Source organism: Erigeron canadensis, chromosome 6 (genome assembly GCF_010389155.1).
Source record: "Erigeron canadensis isolate Cc75 chromosome 6, C_canadensis_v1, whole genome shotgun sequence".
NCBI classification, from domain to species: domain Eukaryota; kingdom Viridiplantae; phylum Streptophyta; class Magnoliopsida; order Asterales; family Asteraceae; genus Erigeron; species Erigeron canadensis.
This window is the reverse complement of record NC_057766.1, coordinates 25,023,788-25,036,718: the sequence shown is the minus strand read 5'-3', so window position 1 is coordinate 25,036,718 and position 12,931 is coordinate 25,023,788. Positions and strand designations below refer to the sequence as shown.

The window sequence follows — 12,931 nt, the reverse complement described above, 5'->3', positions numbered from 1 at the left end:
GTAAAAATCTCCAAAAACAACGAGGGGTATTATGTAACTTAAAAAAGTAACCCAAAAAAAAGCAATGAGAATGAGACGGTGACTTCCCAGTTTCGAACCATGGACATTTCCAAAAATTGGGTGATGCCTACCACTCCATCCATCTTCAAGGTTATTTTTTTTTTACAGTTCTACAAATAAATAAACGCTTTGAGTGGTATATTTATACTCAATTAAAAATATATATAATTATTACTTAAGGTAACTCAAAATTAAGAGAAGCCTGTTAATATATTATGTATCAATACGAATACAATGGTAGGGATATCGGCTTCCCACTTGGGTAAGTGATCATATAGTTTCCATGTCACATGAGTTTATCAATGGGTTCGAATGACATTATTAAACTTGAATTTTTTGGTCAATGAATATTGTGCAAAGACATACATTTTTTAAGTCAGAAACCCATTATACACAACTTACTAGAAACAAATAGACCTGATACAAATACTTACAAAACATGTGGCTAAGAGAAAAAGAAAAAAAATTGATAAATGTGTTCTTTCCCTAACAATAAACCAACTTTATAGTGCATCAACTTTAGGCTTTCTTTCACAAAAAAATAAAATAAAATTGATCCTGTATAGAATCATGCATTTGATTCTTGAAGTGGCCATATACCAATTTGGATCAAAGAGTGTAACACTATCTCTTTCTTATTAAATGATAAATGTGTTCTTTCCCTGACAATACCAACTTTACCATCTTTGCCACCCAGGTTATGTACATGCTTCCCCCATCTCAATTTCACAAAAATTCAAATCAATAGTTTCTAATTGAAATTGAAATCTTAATACATAAAATCTTATTGTCTGCAATAATAATATAATTTTTTACCTTAAACAAAATTGTCTGCAACAATAACATAATTTATAAAAGCTTTAAAAAAGAAAAAAAAGGTTTGACTTTGGTTGATCCAATCCGATATACCCAAGTCTTGACCGATACGACCGATTTTTGACCGTTGACCATGTTGACCCGAGTCTTGAATCCTGACTGATTTTCAGTCTGAATATCGGAAACTCAGATCCCCAGGCAGCTGATACACGAGCGATTCGACAAAATCGGTTGTATTGGCTGAGGTTTACAACCATGATAAAAAAGAAGACAATTTTTTGAATTATTGATGGTCATCTTAGTTTTAGGGGAGTGATAAATCTACAACAACTATTAGCCATCTACAACAAATGTACATGATTTACTGCACAATATACAACTGCGTAAAGCATACATTGTTGTGAATGGCAAATAGTTGTTGCAGATATATTATTCCCCTTAGTTTTAGTTTTGTAGTTTTACGCGTATAAAACATAAAAATTCATATTAAATAAGTATTTATTATTGACAAACATTAGGCAAAAAGTAACACCACCTAGCCCTTTAACCAACAGGAAATCGCCATTATAAATCAAAACCCCGAGCCATATCCTTAGTATAACAATTTGATCAAATACCCTAATTAAAATTATACGTGTTTTGTTGAAAAGCTTAAGTATTGAATATTGACAACTATCAAAAATAGTACAAATAATCAATTGTTCTGTTTGTCAAATTATATTCATAATATCAATGTTGTTAGCGTTCTTCTTGATGGATTGTTCATGGGATTGCCCGGGTTCAACATAACTAAACCTTTGTGTTGGTTGTTGTATGCATTAGTGTCCTGTTACATAATCCAAAAACTTTTCCTAGGTAATTTTACTGCTATTGGACTATATGTCTATGTCTCAAATGGTCCAAACATTTAGTTAGGCCCCTAGGGTGGATAAGTTGGTTATAAATACACATAACTTAACATAAACGAGTGAGACTTGTGTTCAGAAGTATATATGTTGGACTTACACACTTATTTAATATGAATTTTCATGTTTTATATGCTTGAAACTACGAAACTAAAACGACCATCAATAATGCAAAAGGTTGTCTTCTTTTTATGCAAATCAATTCTTAGCTCGAGTTTATATATTCCTTTTTACCACGTTTTATTCCAATCAAATATTCCTTGTAAACTTTCTAGAGTCGTGGTTGAAAACATAATTTTCATTTCCTCTAAATGTTTCTTATATTTTGTTTTGCCCTTTTTCATCGCATTGTGTGGTTGATTTTACATTGCAATCAACTTTATCTACGTTATCATTGTTTAAATCAATACGAAACGATTGAGACCCAATTAATGTATTTAATTTTTGGTTTTTTGAATTCAATTATCGATTTTGGGTCACTTCTTTTCGATAAATGACCTGATTTTCCCATTAGGAGTCACAAACTTATAATATCCTAGTAACTATTTAATTAAATAGGTGACTCCCTTATCCTTTCTGAAAAAAGTTAGCCTATAGGTTATAAATACACATAATTTAACATAAGCGAGTAAGATTTGTGCTCAAAAGTATATTTAATATTCGCAAGACTAGCAGTAAACTTTTCAATGATTTGAAGTCCATTTTGTTTATATGGATAACCAACAGGAGTAATAAGCATCGAGTATCATGGTTGGAATACGAATCCTCTTAATACTGGTAGGTAGCTTGTTTATATTTAGTTATCCCTCGTTTTGTTTTTATAAATTTAGTCGATTCTGTTCTTTTTTGTAACTGTATGTTGGTGATCACTAGCTCCTTTCTAGTCGATCTCTTTATTAATAAAATTTATGCCGTTCTAAAAAAAAAAGTATATTTACTGGACTAACACACTTATCTTCTTTTCTTTTCTTTTTTTTAACAGCAACTAACACACTTATTTAATATAAAGTTTTATGTTTTATTTGACTAATAATAATACATCAGTATTGTATTGTAATGTTATAGGATTTGTAACACTTCTCTGCATAATACGATTCTTTAATGCCAAAGAAATTCAGAAAGGCTACAGTTTCCTTATTATAGTCTGAAATTTTTTCCATTTTTAGCTAGCATTTAACAAGAGATATGACTAGAAAGTAGGTAGCTTTAGTTTATGATAGATTGATAGTGATCGATTTTTGAGGTGTTGTAGGATAGTTTTAATATTTTCATTTTGCTATTTATTTTCTTCTTTATTATTTAACCTTTTTATGGTGACATTTATTTTACCATGACTTATTTCATTAAGTTAAGAATAAATTATTCTGACTTGATAATACACCACATAATCATCATGAACTCGTTATATTTTTACTTTTAAGGTTAAGAACAAATTATCCTACGTAATAATACACCACATAACTATCATGGACTCCCTATATTTTTTCTTTACTATATTGAACTCATTATATTGACCTGGCAAATGACCTGATTTTTCCCACTGGGAGTTTCACAAACATATACGAGAAATATCCTAGTAACTATTTAATTAAATAGGTGACTCCCTTCTCTTTTCTGAAAAAAGTTAGCCCATAGGTTACAAATACACATAATTTAACATAAGCGAGTGAGATTCGTGCTCAAGAGTATATTTACTGGACTATCACACTTATCTTTTTTTTTTTTTTTTTTAACAGCAACTAACACACTTATTTAATATAAAGTTTTATGTTTTATTTAACTAATAATAATACATCAGTATTGTATTGTAATGTTATAGGATTTGTACCACTTCTTTACATAATACGATTCTTTAATGCCAAAGGAAATTCAGAAATGCTACAGTTTCCTTATTATAGTCTGAATTTTTTTTCCATTTTTAGCTAGCATTTAACAAGAGATATGACTAGAAAGCTGTTCAAAAAAAATGAAATTATATGACTAGAAAAGTAGAAAGTAGGTAGCTTTAGTTTATGATAGTAATCGATATTTGAGGTGTTGCAGGATAGTTTTATAATTTTCATTTTGCTATTTATTCTCTTCTTTATTATTTAACTTTTTTATGGTGACTTTTATTTTTTCATGACTTATTTCATTAAGTTAAGAATAAATTATTTTGACGTGATAATACACCACATAAGCATCGTGAACTCGTTATATCTTTACTTTTGAGGTTAAGAACAAATTATCCTAACGTAATAATACACCACGTAACTATCATGGACTCCCTATATTTTTTCTTTACTATATTGAACTCATTAGATTGACCTGGCAGATGTTAAAATCAAAAACCTTTTAAATCTGCATAAACTCATTTGAGAGATCTCTCTATAAGAAAATTTTTTTTTACCTAGGAACAGTTTTTGGATTATCATTTCCTTTCATTTTGAATAGAAATCAAAACGAAACTATTTTACGAGAAATGTTATTTTTCTGCCCAATTTTATATCACTAATACTTACACTACAATGACTACGTCAAGCAGAACTCCTTTTGATACGCAAACTGTAACCGGCTGCACAAACCGATGCCTGGTTCGAAGTAAAAATACAATAACCACTTACATTGTGAAAGAAACATACACATTAAACAAATTTAAGCCAATTTGATGTTGTGGCAGGCGTATGTAAGTAGTAAATATGCTATAATTCAGTTCTTCTAATTAGTTGATCATCATTCACTTGACCTATTCCCTATTATAGTTGAACTCTTTGATTCAGTCCGTTTGGTTAACCTATATGGATCGAAAACATCACCCCTAAAAATAGAAGTGACATGCTTTCAGAAATTGACACATATTATATAGCTACGGGAGAATGTCACCTGTGTCATAAAAGAATCATCCGGATCATCCAATAAAACCTATCATCTTGTGATTACAAAAAAAAAAAATATAAGAATGTAATAAACTGGCAAGACCTGTGAATGTTGGGTTTCATATCTTTGGCCTTGAAAATATTGTCCGGGTCTTTCCCGACCCTAACTTATATATAGAAAATCACAGATCAACACAGTTAGTTGATCGCCAAATTAGATTCTTATATATGACAAACTAATGTTTTATAAATATTGAAAATTTTTGAGTGTTTCCAGCCAACCCGGCCCTAACCATTTTGACTCTTCCAAATATCGTCACCTCTAGTGTTACACTTACTTCAGGGTTATCACATGCCACCATATCCCATAGCTCACTTGGTTGCATAAACAATATGTCGGTTCATTAGGATTAATTGGTAGGTACAAGTCCACAGTGGGTGGGTTTGTGGTCGCTGGTGTGCCTGTGGAGGATGCATCAACAAGGCATGACCTTTACAGAAATAAAGTGATAATTTTGATCATTAAAGCCCCCATCCAAAGAAGAATCGGTGATTATAATTAACGCTATGTTTTAAGTAAAAGCAAGTTCATTACAAAGATAATTACTTTGTCCGCCCTCAGCCACCATCCTTTACAGGTTTCCCATTGCCATGAGCGTTCAAAGCAGGTGATCCAGCTGTAGCAGCATTTTCCTAGTCTGTCACAACCGTAAAAACAGCAGAAATGAGACGGAAGTATGGCCAAGGTTCCACAACACTCAAGGTTGCCACTCTGACCCATTTACTTATGAATGGGTCTGTTTTGGCATTGTTTAATCTCATATTTAAATTAAAATCTTTAGCTAAAAGGGAAGGGGTCAGATAGTTGATGATGTTGAAAGTTGCCTAATATCTATTTAAAATACATGCGTGTAATAAATAATTTTATTAATATTTTGATTACTATCAAAAGAATATTGTATTTGTTAGTATAGCTTAAAAGTATATAAGATCAACCAAACTCAAGAGACCCATTTCCATCCATGCTAGACTTGTTTCAACTAAACCCAATTTGACCCATTACGTGCTCCACCCATCTTGTCACCACAACACGAGACAACGGCTACAAAATCATGAAGCATGATATGTTGGAACCACGTTAGTGTGACCGTCACTGATCATGTTTATCATTCCTGATATGATAATTAACGATAATGAAATCCCCATGTCTAGGTAAATATATGATGAGCGTATTTACTCTTACAGACGTAGAATAGGGTTTCCCATTAGGTGATTGTAAATAAGAGGACTAATGGTATACACATTAAACACCACAAGGGTTGAATGTGTAATTACTAAAGGGTGGTAAGTGTAATTACTCTCATTATAAATAGAGGGTAATTAACCCTAAGTTAAGGTTAATCACACACACAAAATCCCACACAAATTCATGTGTTTATTCCTCTCAAATTCGTGCATAACATCACAGCCGAATTACCCATCTCATCCTAACTCAATCACCTTGTTTTGGGAACCCGAAATCAATGGCAAACATGTTTAATGCCTTTATAGGTTCCACAGGATCATCTGGTGAGTATTTTCCCTTGAATCAAACCATGTTTATTCCAACATGTGGTATCAGAGCCGCGTTACAAAGTCCTGTTATGTTTTTGGTTCATTTCGAGGGTTTTACGCGAACTTAGAAGCTGCGGAATGAAGAAACTCGTGCTGACATCATCACGAACTCAAAACTACTTCGTGCTGACGTCATCACAGTTTCGGCATCACCTTCGCGCTCATGTCTTCGCACGAAGTCAGCTATCTTCGCACGAACTCAACTATCTTCACATGAACTCATTACTAATTCGTGCTGACGTCATTACACGAACCAGATTGTCTTCACGCTGACGTCATCACGAACTTCGTGTAGACTTATGACTTCTTCGTGCTGACGTCATCACACGAACATCGTGTTGACTTATGTTACCTTCGTGCTTACATCATCACGAACTTATGGTCTACTTCGTGCTTACTTATTCATGAGTTATAACTTAAGTTCGTATTAAACTAAAGATGATTTTAGCTGATAAATGAACTCGTGCTTACTAATTTTACCTTATAATTTTGTGGCTAAATTTGTCTCTTATTTTTCGAAAATTATTTTTTCTGAGACATTTTTACCATAGCACTTTAAGGGTAAAAATTTTTGGTGCTCTTATTTTTCGATCCCAACAAGGGGCTCTGCCCCTTGGACCTCGCCAGGGGCTTCCGGCCCTTGGACCCCGCTCCCTGGGGCGCTGCCCCCGGACCCCCGTAATGTGTGGGGGCTTCGCACTAAAGTACATGGTTTCATCATTTGTACCCAAAGGTCAAATATGATTCTCATGGTGCGTTCTTTTCCTTTTGGATAATGAACACTAAGTATATTGATTCTGCCCAAAGGTGATTTAATACACTTTGTGTGCTAGAAGGAATATTTTTCATGCATAAGATACACGATTCTTATTTTTGTGCCCAAAGGTCAAAAGATAAGCGTTGTGCCGCATGACCCTAATGCTCATGTGTACTTAGATATTAGTTACTTCTGCCCAAAGGTGATGTAAATCTAAGTAGAGCCTTATGTCAACTTATTGTTTTGGTGTTTACAATAGGTTGCCTATCACTGGCTTCATTAGTATAATGGTCTTAGTCTCATTACTTTTAGAAACATTACTTTAGCCTCTTACGTATTTAGGCATTATGTTAGTTCCATTACTTTTAGAGACATTACTTAATAAGCCTTGGATATCTAATTATGTTATTATAAGGAACATTATTATTAGCCCTTAGTTAAGTTTAGGCATTACTTTAGTTCCATTAGTTTTATAGATATTGCTTAGTCTGCTTTAAATAGCTAATTATGTCACTATAATCTAATTACCCTTAGTTTTAGGCATTACTTTATTAATCTTCTATTACTTGTATCCTAAATCTATATCCTCCTTATTTCCACTGTAGCACCTACTCTTGGCATTCAGCCACTTACCGGTGCAAACTACACTGCTTGGAAAGATCAATTAGATCTTACTCTGGGGTATCTTGACCTTGACTATGCCATTCGTAATGATGAACCCGATGCTATTATTGCAAACTCTACTGCTAAACAGAAAGCAGCATTTGAGAAGTGGGACAAGGTGAATCGGTTATCACTTATGACGGTCAAGAACTCTATTCCCCTTGGTCTTCGAGGAGCTATCCCTGAGTCTGACAAAGTCAAAGATTACCTCAAATCTGTTGAGGATTACTTCAAGGGATCGTCTAAAGCGCATGCAAGCAGCTTAATGCTAAAGATGCTTACTCTGAAATATGATGGAAGTAGTGGTGTCCGTGAACACATAATGAAAATGAGTGACATGGCGAACAAGCTTAAGACTCTCGAAATGGAAGTCTCTGATAATTTTCTTGTGCATTTCATAATGACATCATTGCCTGCTCAATTTGATGCCTTCAAAATTAACTATAATGCTCAGAAAGATAAATGAAAGATGAGTGAACTGATTGCAATGTGTCAACAAGAAGAGGATCGCCTTAAGCTCGAGAAACTTGAAGCTGTTCACCTTACTACCACTGCTAATTCTAAGAAGAGGAAGGGTAACAACAGTAACAAGACTGGAAAGAAAGCTTCAAAGATCAGTCCTGGTGCAGTTGCCTCTAGCTCTAATGTCTTGAACATCAAATGTAAGTTCTGTCGTACTCAAGGGCATGTTCAGAAAGATTTCCCTAAGTTCAAGGAATGGCTAGCTAAGAAAGGTAACGTACTTTATGTAAAATTGATTCTTTTACTACTGATGTTCTTGTTAATACATGGTGGGGTGACTCTAGTTCTATGGTTCATGTGACTAACTCAATGCAGGGATTCTATATAATCCAGAAGCTACCAAAGGGCCAAAGAAAACTTAGAGTTGGAAGTGGTGATCTTTTAGATGTCGAAGCCATGGGAACTTATATTTTACATATGAGCACTGGAAAATGTATTAGACTAGTAGATACCTTATATGTACCGAGAATTACTCGGAACTTCGTATCTATTTCTAGACTAGACATTGAAGGTTTTGTAATAATTCATGGTTTCGGCAAGATTACTATTACTCTTAATAATGAATTGCTTGGTTGTGGTTTCTTGGATGGATTGCTGTATAAATTAGAACTAGATCATAATTTCTCACAATCTTTGTTATCTTTTAATGTTGATGAAATAACTAAAACAAGGACAAAATCACTTAAGCAACAAGAGAATTCCTCCATGTTGTGGCATAAACGTCTTGGTCACATCTCACGAGATCGCATGACACGACTCGTAAAGGATGGAATCTTACCATCTCTTGACTTCAGTGATTTTGAAACATGTATTCAATGCCTCAAAGGCAAAATGGCTAAAGGGAATTAGAAAGGAGTCACCAGAAGTTCCAACTTGTTGGAAATAATTCATACTGATATAAGTGGCCCCTATCCCGCTTCCATTACAGGACATACTTTATTTATTATATTTATTGATGATTATTCACGTTATATGCACCTTTATTTGATTAAGGAAAAGTCTGAATCCTTGCAAACTTTTATTGATTTTAAAACTTTGGTTGAAAACCAACTTGAACGTAAAATAAAAGTTGTAAGATCAGATAGAGGAGGTGAGTATTATGGTAGACATACTGACGTTGGTCAAACCGCTGGTCCTTTCCATGACTTTTGTAAGGATCATGGCATAATTAACCAATACACCATGCCTGGTTCTCCTCAATAAAATGGTGTTGCTGAAAGAAGAAATAGAACCCTAATGGACATGGTGAGAAGTATGCTTGCTAACACTAACTTACCTACTTTCCTTTGGACTGAGGCCTTAAAAACAGCCGTTCATATACTCAATAGAGTTCCTTCTAAATCTGTCCCTAAAACTCCTCATGAGATTTGGACAGGGAAGAAATCGACTCTTAGATATATGAAAGTATGGGGCTGTCCTTGATGTGCGAAATCTAGCTTTAAATTTATAACACGATTTACCGAAAAATATTGATAACTACACACTCACAGGCAGTGTACCTGATCGTATGCAGTATAGTTAAAAATGGTAAGCCGAGATCGTTCGCAAGGACTTAAACAAGCATTTGTAAAAATGTTTAATGATTCAAGTAAAATGGGGGTTTTTGTGGCCGAGTTGCCACGATGCAAGTAGTCAGTTGAAAATTAGTAATCCCAAAGGATTAATCGAAAAAGAGATTGTAGTTTAAAACAAGGATTTTAGGTCACCCATCTTGATGTCGCTTAACAGAATGTTAGGATTGCACTTTTGATTAAGTTCCAATTCAATTAGGTGATTCAATGACCGAGACTCAAATCTATTGCCAAACACCGTACCCGTCAAGTTAACAACTTACTTCATTCTCTTGTAATAACTAGTTTCATTATTAAGACCGGTACCCCGAGACGCCTTTTTATAACTTCCCTAGTTAAACAATGGTTTTGGTCATTTTAGATAACAATTTTGCTTATCGACTGTACCCAACCGTCAACCCGTTAATTCTTATCAACTATTGATTACCCTCTACCGTACCCGTCAAAATAACTTATACCCACATCCTAGTCGTCACTAAGCAATGAGCACAAATCATCCGCAATCAATAATTGAATAACAAAGAATTAATAGATTAAGTTCACGACAAAACGTTAAATCAAATCACTTGAATTAATAAATATTGTGCAATCCCTACATAATGTCTCACTCCATCAAGATGGATGAAAAGGCGATTAGCCACTCATATTAGATATGAAATAACAAATCAAAACGAAAGAATTCATTGTTACCGAATACAAAGGATTGAAAAACGAATAACGAAATGATTCCGAACGAGTCTTTGATCATCCACAATGATGAAAAATAAGATAAACCTTAGGAAAAGCTCATAAAATCATCTGAAAAGTGAAAGATAAATTTTTGGAATGTTTTTGCAGCTATTTATATGATTCAGAAAACTGGACAGATTCGGCGCCCAGGTGCGTCGCACCTCACTAAGTGCGTCGCACTTTCCTTTTGACTTTGACTTCGTTGACTGGCCTCTTGTCGCCTATAGAGAATATGCGTCGCACTTTGACTGAACTTCGAAGCACTTGTTTCCACGACAAACAAAACGGCGACGCACTCCATGAGGTGCGTCGCACTCTTAGATTGACCAGCATTGACTTTTGACCAGTCTTGACTTTCTTCGATTCTTTACCTACGAGCCACATGAAACATCCGTAAACACCCGTTTTGCTCCAGAAACTCTGTTTTCTGCAAAATATCGCTTCAGTACCTGTTTTCCACCTGAAACACTAACAAATACCATAAACGCACCAAATGTATACGAAAATGACTCGTAATCCTCACTAAACGACACTTTAAGCTATGGGAAATGGGCATAAAATACGACATATCAGTCCTGCCGAAGCTAAATTCTATAACCCTAACTTAAAGAAACTTGATCCTAAGACTGTTACATGTTTCTTTGTCGGTTATCCGGATAACTCAAAAGGTTATCGGTTTTACTGTCCTTCCCACACTACTCGCATCAGTGATACACAACATGCCACGTTCCTAGAGAACTCAAAGATCAGTGGAGCACGACAAATCATAACTTCGATTTGCAAGAAGTACAAGAAGCGGAGGGAAACGATTCGTCGGTTTTCTTACTCCTCCGATAACTCCTCTTGTACAGAACGCTGCTCCAAATGTGTGACAACTGTCGTCTGAGCGTTTTTACTAAATTACCCTTCCGATCATTTCTAATTCGTTTCGTTAATGCACGTCTTTGGACTTTAAGACTTTATCGTGAAATAAATGGATTTGTGTTTATTTCAGACTTTATGAGCATTCAGACTTTAGAAAAATTGTACGTGAACTCGAGAACAGGAGGAATACTAGTTGTCTTGTGGAAATCCAAAACTTAGTAAAATACTTAAAATTAAATCAATTAAAGATTTAATAAGTAAAAATAGACATGTTTATATCCGTTAGAAAACTATTAAAAATTTACGTTTAAATATGACGACAAAATAAATTTACGGGTCATGAGTCTTGTAAAATGGTCGAGTCAAACGAGTTTTGTGAAGGTCAAAGATGGTCAACTCGGTCAAGGGTCAAGGGTGGGAACTAACAAAACCCTAACCCTAACTCCCTTTCTCTCATTTTCTCACTTTCTCTCACACACTCTCCCTCCCTCTCTTTCTTCTATTCTCCAGCCGCCCTCCCCTCTCTCCCTTGCTCAGCCGCTGAACACCACCACAAACCACCGATCGACAGCCACCATCCACCACGAACCACCACGCACCATCATCATTTTCTTCATCTCCTTTTTATTTTCTTTTAGTTCTTGGTAAGATTTGTTTGGACCTAAGGGATTTAATGTTTGTTCAATCTAAAAGTCGGATTTCTTCATATATGTATATATAAATCCGAAAATCTTATGTTTATATATATATATATATATAAATCGGTATCTCTTTCTTCCTCTTTTGTTTTTAGATCCGAAGTTTTTCTATATATATATATAATCGGTTATATATATATGTATGTATATATAAAAATAGATCCGAAAATTTCATCTTTGTTTATGTATAAATCGGTTTGTACATGGTATATGCATATGGATCCGAAAAACTCTTTTAAAAATTCGAACTCTTTATACATATATTTATATTTTCGTATATATATGTATATATATATAGATCTGAAATATCTTAGACAAAAGTTCATGTTTTTCGATGGTGTAATGCATATGTATATGTAATATCCGAAATCTTGGATCCGAAATGCCCTAAATCCGGAATCTTGAATCCGAAAACTTTTAGATCCACAAAGTTTGGCTCCGAAATTCTTTAAATCCGGAAACTTATACCCGAAAACTTAAAGATCCGAATACTTTGGATCCGAAAACCATATTCTTGTTTAGATTGATGTGTTTCTTTGTATTTTTCGGTTCATACATAACTATATAAATCGAAATCTTGTATAAACGTGACAATATATTGATTTTTGGGTTGTTTTTGATTAGATCTATTATAGATCCGACTTGTTCTAGAAAATTGTTGTTCTTGGAATTGATTTTCGCTTGGTCAACGCCGGTCAATCGCCGGTCAAACCGGCCAGAAAAGAGTCTTGGTTCAAAATTTGGATTTGTTTTGTATTTTGGAGTTAGGTCAAAGTTTTGGTTCGGTCAAACTTGGTCAACGACGGCTTATTGATAAGGATTAGGGTTTTGGATATTATTTTGGTATTTTAGTCAAAAATTAAAGTTGTAAATAAAT

General features: G+C 34.3%; 1 protein-coding gene and 1 long non-coding RNA gene across 2 annotated transcripts; one reads left to right on the top strand and one right to left on the bottom strand.

Annotated features, from left to right (window-relative positions):
• Window positions 1-5,016: 5,016 nt before the first annotated feature.
• On the bottom strand, window positions 5,017-5,351 carry LOC122606144. Its single transcript, XR_006324816.1, has 2 exons — window positions 5,244-5,351; window positions 5,017-5,127 (listed from the first exon to the last, which is right to left on the bottom strand). It is a non-coding gene; the product is annotated as an uncharacterized LOC122606144 (long non-coding RNA).
• Window positions 5,352-5,360: 9 nt separating this feature from the next.
• LOC122604533 lies at window positions 5,361-8,136 on the top strand. The gene is made up of 2 exons (XM_043777419.1): window positions 5,361-5,382; window positions 7,613-8,136. The coding sequence occupies exons 1-2, from the start codon at window positions 5,361-5,363 to the stop codon at window positions 8,134-8,136; spliced, it is 546 nt and encodes a 181-aa protein (XP_043633354.1).
• The last annotated feature ends 4,795 nt before the right edge of the window (window positions 8,137-12,931 follow it).